Here is an 11,363-nt window from a genome sequence, read left to right as displayed (position 1 = left end):
GCACTGCTCATGCGCGCCTAACGTATATCTCAATTCATTTGACCATGGTAACTTAGTAAAAGCCGCAGCGGCCTTTTCTTGGGTGAATTACAAGTGTTTTAAGTGTGGCTTGTACTCGGGAAAAATTCGGTAACTCTTGAAAAGCTTCACACACAGGGCAACCAACAGACGACATACTACTAACTTAGTGAAGCCCCTTATAATGCAATTCGAAAACAGTAGTTCTGCCCAGACTTCTAGCGTATCCTCGAGCCATGGTTGGCATGTTCACGGTTCCCAACATTTTGGAAGTTCTGCGGCAGGACAGTGGTGACAGGACAGCTTGCTTTTAAGTCTTCACACACCGCGTGCATGTATGCTTTAAAAGAAGCCCAAAGCCTGTGGTCTCTCGCTTTGAAACCATTGCATGTACAAGTAACAGAAAGCGAAGATACAGCTGACGGCGGAGAAACTCTCCAGGACTAAAAGACATTTGCCGAAAAATGGAGAAGCACAGTTCATCTTCACTATTGCAATGCTGTTGAGGTTACTTATGTCAGGCAGCTAAGATAGTGAAAATGGCCCTTTTCGCTGATGAAGGATATTTGCAATATGACTTGTCCAGGACGAAGGCAGCACGCGAGTTTCTTGCTTCATGAAGAGTATGAAGCTGGAAGCAAAGGACCCCGCACACCCTGGGCCAAAACCAGCATACGGCGTGGCATCGATAGCTCAGGTCCAGGAAGGCCGTTTGTTCATCCATTTTGACGGCCGAAGCAATGACGGCGACTACTGGTGTGAACGATCATCACCAGACATTCACCCAATCGGCTGGTGTGGTCAAAGTGGTCTGGAGCTGTGTAAACCCCCTGGTATGTCACTGCTGCTGTTGCTTATTGTTGTTGTATTCTTGAATTCTATATTCTCACGATTTTGTTGTTGTTGTCATTGTTGTTGTTGTGTCTGTGTGCGTGCACATGCATCCATGTGTGTGTTTTAGGCATGCACATGTGCTTGTGTTTGTGTATGTGTGTGTGTGTGTGTGTGTGTGTGTGTGTGTGTGTGTGTGTGTGTGTGTGTCTCTCTCTCTCTCACACACACACTCTCTCTCTCTCTCTCTTTCTCGGACTCCTCCTGACTTTTCTTTCATTCTCCTGGGTGGTTACCAACAGCCAGTATGTGGTGTGATGTGTGTGTGGGAAAAAATGAAAAAGGCCAAAAAGTAGGGATTCGCTGGCCAGAAGAAGCCACTTCGTAGCTCTGTGATGTAGACCAGGTTGAATAGTGGCGGTCAATTCTTCAGCCTCGCAAGCTGTTGAATGGTGAAATCCCAGCACAAGTTGCTACGGCTTCTGCTGTAGCATCGCTATCATCGCCTCTGGCGATGGGCACCAAAGGTCAAAGGTCTGTGTGTATGTGCATGTGTATGCGGGTGTGTGCGAGTGTGTATGTGCTTCACCTATGTTTCAATGCTGAGTCCGGATATTTTGCCAGACTTGGCGTTCATTTCTTCTACTGCCCATCTGACGGAGACTCCCCCGAATTCGGCCAAGGCCTGAGGAGAATCCATGAAAACAAATACAAAATGCTAATACCAGTTGAGTATTGAGTCCAATTTTCCTATCTTTCTCTGTCAATGGCCTGCTGTTCTCGATTTCTAGGCTTTGCTGGATAAGTAGATTTAGTGTTTTTGTGTATTGTGTGTTCGACTTGTTCTCACGTGTTGCTGGTCAGGATTGACGGGTTGCTTCATCTGGTCCGAGTATATTAAGTCACAGAATGCACGTGCGGTACCGACCTACCTTTTCACGGTGAGCTGATTCTAGCATAGAGTCAAACCTGTAACTAAAGACCACTGTGACTAGTGGCCAGCCTGGTACTACAGTAAAACCTGTAACTAAAGACCACCGTGACTAGCGACCAGCCTGGTACTACAGTAAAACCTGTAACTAAAGACCACCGTGACTAGCGACCAGCCTGGTACTACAGACCACTTCGCCAGGCACGGACGGTCTCACATTCGTATATGGTTGAGCGGTGTAAACCTCTAACTAAGGACCACCTGCCACTAAAGACCGCTATCTCTGGCCCCAAGGGGTGGTCGTCAGTCACTGGTTTTACTGTATCTCCTTTATCCATTTGTACAATATCCAAAACCTATGCATAAAGTATTTCAGGGTGAATTAAATCGGTGAATTTTTGTTGATCGTGAACGCAGGGAAAATTTGTCTCCATTTTCATTGTTTATATTTAAGGAATTGCAACAGTACAGCTCACCGGCCCAGCCTCAGTTCAAGCCAAGTATGAGACTGGAGGCAAAGGGCCGCAAGAGTCGTACATCGATCTGTGTGGCCGCGGTGCAGAAGGTGAGAGAGTGTGTGCAGGCTTGTATTGTGTCCTTCTCGCTCCACATATACTGGCACACACAGAGACATAGACAGCAATAGCGACAACACACAAAGTGAAAGGTAGTTGGCCGCAGCCAGATGTGAACCGGATAACGAGTGAGGTATGAAAGCAAGGACTGAGAACAGAGTGTCTCAGATAGAATAGGCGTGCCAGTGGATAGCAGAAATAGGCCATGATGCAGAACCACCTGGGACCGTCAGATTAATTTTTCTGGACCGAGCCAGCCGGGAAAAAACCCTTGCGCCGACGGACGCAGTTGTGAGGGAAAAACCGGGTGTATATCCCCAATGGCGATTAGGCATCATGTAGGCATGGCAAGCACATCACGGCAAAAAGTGATAAAAAGCAATGATAACGTGCACAGAAATGAAGGGTGGGAGGGCAGGGACACTGGTGAGACTCAAAACTGACTGAAGAAGTCAGGAAAAGAAGCGACAATAAAGAACACACCAGATGCCGTATTTGCAACTAAACATATTTCGCGAGAAATCATTTCTCGCCTATCTCGCTGCGCTCGGCCGTCGAGAAATACAACATCCATTGCAAATCGTAGAATTCTGGTAGCGCCAGCCAACATTATGTCCATTCTCCTAGGTCTGATCGGCTTTATTACTGCGATATTGCCACCAACAGCATTGCGGAGTGCCCTGCAACTTGGCTGCAAGGCATGCGCATAATTATTGAGAGTTGGATTAGGTCTCTGAACACCAGTGTACTATTCTCAACACCAGTGTACTATTCTCAACACCAGTGTACTATTCTCAACACCAGTGTACTATTGAGGTGCAATTTCAATTTAAAGTAACCTGGATATAACATCTCTAATTGTCCGCAAACTCCAACGCAGCCACTTGCACATTTAAACTTCGCTTCTCAACTCCAAACCAGGCCCGAAAATTTGGCGTGATGTTAATTTTGATTTTGGTTCGAATCGCAGTGAAGAGACCGTTTTTGGAGTTGAGAAGTGAAGTTTAAATGGGTGTAGCTTACTGTTTGTTCTCTTGCATTTTGATGGAAAAACACTCGCTACACGTTTGCAGCACACTACGGTAGTACAGTACAAGGTACTGCACATAAAAATTAAAAATTAAAAAAATCACGGTTCGCGTGAGACTCGGCTGGAAACCGAGTTTTCCGCATCCGTAGGAACGCCCCCACCCTTCAAGGATCAAGGCGCAGATGCAGCTCCTAAATCGGTGGGAGGTGAGTAGATCAGCTCACCAGCAAGCACATACTTTGACTATAATTTTGAGCAGGCAGCTACCTTTTCTCCTCTGTGCATGTTTCTATCCGATCTTGATGAAGGCAATCACGAACAAATGCGAGGCTGAGTTTATAAGAACTCAGATGGTGAGCCAAGGAGACTGTTCACAATCTGGTTTAGTTGGTGGACTCGATCGCATAACCTGTGCCCACATTTTTCCTGAGTGTATAGCTTTTATAGAAGAAAAACATTGATAAGCCTTTTAATTAAGGACTGACAAACTCCCTTGCAGCAATTTACAGATTACTTTGAAGTTTTTCAGCCAGATGGGCCACACCGCCAAATGTTTAGTGAACCTGAAGTGACATTTGCAACAGAGAGACCATTATGTGTTGGGATTGAGAAAATAGCACTATAAAGCCGAGGCGGACTGATGGAAGTACACTAAGTCCTGAATAGGTCCAATGTGATTTCATTTTATTAATTTCACCAACGCTACCTGCATACCCTTTGTGGTACGTGTATTTATAGCCAAGACAGGATTGTGTGTGTGTGTGTGCGTGCGCGCGTGTGTGCATGTGTGTGTGCAAGCGCATGGGCGTGACATAAACACCAAGACACTACTTGAAGTACTAGACAGCAGTACGTTATGTGTGCGCTTGTTTGTACTCCAGACTCGAGGCAAGACGGTTTCAAGTGGGATGGATATTTGCGGAGTTTCCAGTTGGAAAAGGCGCCGGAGGCGTGGTTCACTCCGGCCAGTTTGAAGGGACCCTGCTAAGGCACATCTAACAATCTAAACCTAATCTTGATGACTCTCCCGTAGAAGTAGGCCATGTTAGGACTGCCAAGCATCCAGCGCACTAAGTGCTGCACCACTGTGCCTGCATATCCAGCTCAATAGAGAAGTGCTCAGCCAGCCAAGTAGACCACCAGCTCCAGCACTGCTGCTACCGCTGACACTGCCGCAGCCACCGCCGTTACCGCTGACACTGCCGCAGCCACCGCCGTTACCGCTGACACTGCCGCAGCCACCGCCGTTACCGCAGCAACTCATTGCTGTCTGATGATCGGTAAAAACCGCTGAACTCAGAGTTACAGCAGAAACGCTTTTGATGCCTTTTTCAAGTGTGTGTGTGTATGAGTACCGGTATATGTATGAAAGACAAGCTGATTTGAATGCCACCCATAGAGATGTCTGAATTCCATACATTGGACGATTATGAGTTTGATAATAGATTCATCACACATCGTACACCTAAATTGTTTTGACTTTGTTCATTGGAAGAGAGAAACAAAAATTGTAGTAGTATACAAACATTTGGGAGATAGCAGTTTTATTATAGCAACAAGAACGACTACTTGCACTGTAAGCATTTTCCTAAATGTCGACATGTATGAGTAAAATGTGAAACGATGATCGAATGAAGGCACACAACGAAAAGCTGTCCCTGCGGGAATTTGCGGGAAAAATCCTCGGAAACTTGCGCAAGAAATTGCGGCAGAAAACAACAAAAAATGCGGCGAAAAGTGCGGAACTTGCCAGGAACTCGCGGAATTATTGGCAGAAAATTGCGGATTTGGGCCAAATCACGAAATTTGTTGTATCCTTAGAATCGCTATTTGCGTACTGTGGAAATAACCTACGAGCAGGATCATGGAAAGCACTGTATACTGCGTGAAAAGTGCAGAAAAATGTCAAAAGATGTGCAGAAAACAACAAAAAAACGCGGGAAATCGCGGATTTTTCAGAAAATCGCGGGTTTGGGCCAAAATCGCGAAAATTGTCGCGTCCGTGGAATCGCGATTTCCTGGAGGGACAGGAAAAGGAAAGAGAGGATTTGGTCAGAACTGTTTTCTTGTTAAATTCATCAGTGAATCTATGTAACAATGGAATGGAGACTATGTTGTGATCTCGAACCCGTCAGTCACTGAACTGATTTTATTGTAAAGAAGACACGAACTTATAGATTGTGAAGAAGAGTATAGCAAGATAGAGAGCGGTGGAAGGAGAGCCGCTGGACAGCTGGATAGTGTATCAATAAGAGCACTAGGGGAAGGCTAGACAGTCTGTCTCTAGACATCAATAGGTATTGTACGAAAGACCAGTCAATAGCACTAAAGAGTGAAGTCAACCACAACACAGACAATAGCTTCAGACAATCATGACAGGCATGATACAGATGATATAACAGACTACTTGAAACAAATCTTATAATAATCTGAAGAAGGGCTGAAGCTTCCTGCAGCTTCATCTCTGAAAGGAATTCGGGTGGACACACCCAGTCCCATAACGCTGCACATGCGAACCAGTTCCATTATTTTTACAATGTTTCGGCACCGTGACTTGGCCATCGTCAGGTAATAAGAACAGTGAATACAGTGGAAGTAACACAGGAGCAGTATATAAACGCAGACTGTAGCGCCAAAAAAAGATTCGAGTTATAATCATACTCTATGCAGAGACACTCAAATCCATTCTGTTCCTGACGCCTCGTCGCGTCCCTGGTTATAGCAGTTAGGCATGGGAAGTGTTGGATCTCGCGGGCACCTTCACTTCGCAGAGTACAATGGTGCGCTACCTTCTGCTGCTTCTTCTCCGTAATGTGCCCAGTTGCACGTTCTCCCTCCCCCCCCCCCCTCTCTCTCTGCATAGAGGTGACATAACTCGCATCTTTTTTGGCGCTGCACTCTACATAACACCATATTATTTGACATGCACCCTCACTTCGCAGAGCACAATGGCGCTACCTTCTGCTGCTTCTTCTCCGTAATTATGTGCACAGACAGTTGCACCTTCTGAATCTCTCTTCCCCCCCCTCCCCCCCCCACCTCTGCATAGAGGTGACATAACTCGCATATTTTTTTGGCGCTACACGCTGCGTATAGTGCTCCTGTGTGGCTTGAACTGTATTCATTGTTCTTATTACCTGACGATGGCCAAATGCCGAAGCGTTGTAAAATAACGGAACTGGTTCGGATGTGCAGCGCTATGGTAATGGGAATGGGTGTGTCCACCCGATTTCCTTTCAGAAATCGTATAAGGCCATCATTTTTTATATCTATGTTTCGCGTCAGCTCAACTTCCAGAATCATATGCGAGAGGTGGAAAGAAATAAAAAATTGCAAAATAATAAAAAGGCTCATCAGAGGTGTATAGAATTAGCTAGAACTGTATATAGCACAATAGCTCGTGCATGGTGTACATTCGAAAGAAAAATCCTACATCCAAGCACAACATCTGGGTTATCAGCATGAGTAAATATTCACTTTGGACAGAGGAGGCAACCGTTGGTGCCCATGCTTCGCTGGATTATTGTACTCAGACTTCAGCAGCGGTGCAAAGAGGTCCGGAACGACGCATCCCGGAGGCTCTCAGCTTGAGGCAATCGATGCGGTCTGGTGTAAGCTCATAGAATACTGCTCGCAGATGCCGAACAAACGATTTACCAACGCTGGCCTCGAGGCCATTTCTGAATCCCAGCTTCGCCGTATGCAACCAGTCCACACTAATGATTCGCACAATCGTACACTCACTGTGTATGTTCGATTTTTTATTTTTTCCGAAAAAAAGGCAAAACGTATGCGTGCGGACGACGCGAAACATACATGTAGATATAAAAAATGATGGCCTAAGGACAAAATAAAAGTGAAAGAAGGGGAAAAAAGAGCGAAACGAAAAGGTGATTATACCACATGTATTCAGCAGGGGACAATTATTTCAGCAGGTAACAACATGCATGACATTGTGTGAATCACCAGCATCAGCAAAACAAAGCGAAACCTGAACAGACGGGAGGCGGAAGTGTGAACGGAGGGGGGGGGGGGGGGTGACAATCACACTCACCACACTCGCACCATACCACTCTGTAAACAATTACCAGTATTTAATATATTATTTGAGGGTGATAACGCTTTCCTTCGGTACACACAACACTGGCTTGTACAAGTGTATGAACATTGCCTCTAAAACATTTTAGCTCCCATGTAGGGAGCAACACACAATTCTCTACGTATCGCTGAAGTGGTATCAACCTCTTCTTCACATTGTCGTCCCCGGCGCGGGCTTGCGAATTAGATGGTGTGGAAGCAACAACGCTGTGAATGGCCAACGGTCCTCAGCGTTTGTTCAGCACGTCCATGAGCGACACTGACTCACGCTGCTATCTGGTGTTCACAAGGTGTTTGTCGACCTGGAAATGGAGCGTCTTTGTAAGTTTGTATCCCTGGTGATTGTTTGGTCTGGAGATCACTATAAGTGGTGCTCTTCAGAAAAAATCTTCCTCGGCCTAACCAAGTTCAACTGATGTCATGAAGTGTGATTTCCCCGAAACACTGTGTATTGAGCAGGGAGTAGTGCTTTCTTGCAGGTTTGCCGAGTGGAAGGTTTGATGGACATCTCGTGTGTTTTGGATGGCAGTGGTGAGTCAAAGCGCGAGCTCCCACGTAGGGAGCAACACTCGATTCCTCTGTTTATTACATGTACATTTATAGAGCAGTTAAAGGGGAAGTTAAGGCAAAAATTAAAATTTCACCAGTTGTAGTCTTCGGGGTGCTGAGTCGAATGGTCTTGGTCCGAGGAAGCTGAGACGCTCCCTTCCTACTTGAATCCCAATCGAACTCGCGCACATCCACCGAAACTGGGTGACTGCGCCCTACGAGATGGGGATTTGTATGCAAAATGTCACTAAAAGCGCCATTTCGTTCTTATAAAAGCACGGATGACCGCGATTGGCCCATATGTTGTAGTCTTTGGGACGCTGAGTCGACTGGTTTTGGTCCGAAAAGGCTGCGATGCGGCGTTCCTCCTTTATTCCCAATCGAACATGGTTGAAGAAGCGGTCACGTGCTCCTGCGTACACCAGTCACCTGGTCACCGTGCCTGCAGGGTACAACTTACTAGCCTGTTTGACCTTTTTTGGGTGCAGTCCTGTCACTCGAGTTGAACCCGAGTTGAACCTTGGTGTGAAAGTTGTCACCTGCTGGCGTGGTGACCAGGTGATTTGGGCACCCAGGACCACGTGACCGCTTCTTCAACCATGTTCGATTGGGAATAAAGGAGGAACGCTGCATCGCAGCCTTTTCGGACCAAAACCAGTCGACTCAGCGTCCCAAAGACTACAACATATGGGCCAATCGCGGTCATCCGTGCTTTTATAAGAACGAAATGGCGCTTTTAGTGACATTTTGCATACAAATCCCCATCTCGTAGGGCGCAGTCACCCAGTTTCGGTGGAAGTGCGCGAGTTCGATTGGGATTCAAGTAGGAAGGGAGCGTCTCAGCTTCCTCGGACCAAGACCATTCGACTCAGCACCCCGAAGACTACAACTGGTGAAATTTTAATTTTTGCCTTAAGGTGGCAGTCTGGGTTCGCGGCCCGACCGCATGAACACAGCCGTAACTTCCATAATAATTGATGAATTTTGCTCAAATCTTGACCACATACCCAGTGTATTTCACTAAGTCCAATGAAGTATAAATCAAGCTCACACATGGGAATCCGCAGACACAATAGTCAAATCTGCGATTATGCCGTACCACCAATACCTTAGACGCAATATGCAAACGCAGAAAGAAGCTGGGTAGAAACTGAGTGCTCCACAGGATTTCCTTCACATATACCTAGGTGCTAAGTGGAGCGGAATTTTGAAATCATATTCAGAACAAAGTACTCAAGCTGTCAAACAAAAATCATGCAATCGCGCAAAATTTAGGTCCTCGATCAGTAGCACTTTACTCAAAGCTACTAGACAAATATAAAAATCCATGACACTTAGCACCTTGATAAATGCTCACAGTTTCCAAAAATGTATGGTTTATGGGGTCTGTGACTTACAGGTTCTTCGCTACGCTGTCTAAGAGGTACGGGACTCAGTGGAAAATGGAGAAAAAAAGTGCTCTGTGCAAGTACAGATGGAGGTATGTCTGTCCAACTAGAACTTACTAGAACTTAGTCGAAGCCACCAGCTTCATATGTCAAACCTTCTTCCTCTTGCTGCTCATCCTGGATGCCTTTCCTGATCCTCCTTCGCTTCTTTCGTGACCTCTTCCCTTCTTCTGACTTCTTTCTGGCAGCATGTGCCTGTCTCTCACGGTCTAGCAGCTTGATGAGACGTGTCGTATGGTGTCCAGTAGGGAGGCCCATCTCGTCCAGAACGCGTTTCACTGCCACACCTCCATCATTGAACCAGGCCACGGCCAGGTAGACGCACATCTGGACAGTGGGAGCGGATGCAAAGCCTGTCTTTGGACACAACTGCCACACGAGTCCATTGAACGCTTCGTTGCGATTCTGCGTAGCACCCTTCTGGCAGCGCTCGAGCAAACTCCGGTCGGACAACCGAATGTAGACCGGCTTCAGTTCCTTCCATACTGCCTCTGGCAGGATATTGTGGTGGGCGTAGACATCACCACCTGCCTGTTGCTGCTGCCATCTACACCAGCTGTTAATTCCAGGCGGACAATACTGGTGCTGAGGTTTACTGTCGCTGGATGCACGATGCATGAGGGATGCCCATATGGCCCTGGCCATGGCTTGCAAGTCTCCGCTGTTGTTCCGCACAGCCATGCCATAGTAGGCTTGCAGCTTGTCGATCATGGCATCCGTGAGGCGACCACGTCCGCCTATAGTGCGCCCATCAGCAAGCTTCTTGCCCGCAAGGTTTTTCTTCAGCTTTCTTAGGCTGGTACCGATGCGTTTTTGAACGTGGCCGACACATTCCTCCTTGACTACAGGCACCTCGGGCCCATACGGACAAGCGTCACGCACAGCCTTAAAACTCTTGGTATCTCCATCACCAATGTAGGTGGTGTACCTCAGCTTGCGGCTCTCAAAGGACCTGGCCCACAGAGTCTTGGCGGCTGCACTCTCCATGGCAGGAGCTGATACAGTGGTGTTGACTGAGCAATCGTGTTCGGCAATCTGTCGATCATAGTCATCTTTGGTTAGCTCTCCCTTCTCTTTTCTAGACGCCAAGTGCGTGCACTTGTGGCAAAACTTTGAAAGCACTTCGCAGTCCACCACTTTGCCGACATCATATGCAATTATAGTGAAGGCTCCGAAGAGCGATGCGAATCCTCGGCGCATCCAGGTACCGTCATAGGAAGCAGCGATATCGCTACCCCCATCTGCTGCGGACACTGCTTTCTCAGCTGCCTCAGTCATGCTACGCTCAGCGACGCTCTTGGACGCGGAATGCAGGCCTTTAGCATGGCTGTAAAATGTCGACCGACTCATAGGTGATGGCATATTCAGTGCACCCGCCAGCTTTACCATTGATTGACGTCCACGGCCAATCAGTCGCATTCCGAATACTGCTCGTCTGTTCACCTCCCAGACCCGATTGAACTTCTTGGACATAAATTCGCTTGCTATGTCGCCGCAGTTAACACAGGAAAGCTCCAGGCATGATGCAAGGCCTCCCCGTTGCGATTCGCTGATCGTGACTGCGCCATTACAGCCACTGCAACAAACTGCAGCTGACAAAAGCTGCTGAAGGCACTCGAGATCAATCAGGCGAAATCCATGCGCCCCTTCCTCACACTCTTCATCCAAGTCACTGTCGGAGGAACTGCTGTCGACTTCACCGCCACTTCCATCACTATCGCTGTTTGAAGACGTGGCTTCAGCTGACACTTCAAGGTCGTCATCAGACAGTGGCAAGTCAGGAATTTGTTTTGCAGGCGAAATTTCACCAGAGGGAGCCTTCGGCGCCTGAGACACTCCATAGAACGTTCTTTTCCTTTTCTTAGATCGTCCGGGCTTTCCCT

General features: G+C 47.2%; 1 protein-coding gene across 3 annotated transcripts in view; it reads left to right on the top strand.

Annotated features, from left to right (window-relative positions):
* The window catches only part of LOC135823270 (MBT domain-containing protein 1-like), a 13,442-nt gene extending 8,465 nt beyond the window's left edge, over positions 1-4,977 (top strand). For 2 of the 3 annotated variants that reach the window (XM_065336124.1, XM_065336126.1), the window contains 4 exons: positions 605-851; positions 1,714-1,790; positions 2,235-2,345; positions 4,267-4,976. In XM_065336124.1, the coding sequence (XP_065192196.1) occupies positions 605-851; positions 1,714-1,790; positions 2,235-2,345; positions 4,267-4,359 (528 nt within the window). In that variant the 3' untranslated portion in view covers positions 4,360-4,976. Of the gene's footprint in view, positions 1-604; positions 852-1,713; positions 1,791-2,234; positions 2,346-4,266 lie in introns of all 3 variants that reach the window. The other variant, XM_065336125.1, reaches the window with a different exon arrangement.
* Positions 4,978-11,363: the final 6,386 nt, after the last annotated feature.

This window comes from Sycon ciliatum, chromosome 8, assembly GCF_964019385.1.
Source record: "Sycon ciliatum chromosome 8, ocSycCili1.1, whole genome shotgun sequence".
NCBI classification, from domain to species: Eukaryota; Metazoa; Porifera; class Calcarea; order Leucosolenida; family Sycettidae; genus Sycon; species Sycon ciliatum.
The sequence above is the reverse complement of the archived record's forward strand: the minus strand, read 5'-3'. Positions and strand labels throughout refer to the sequence as shown.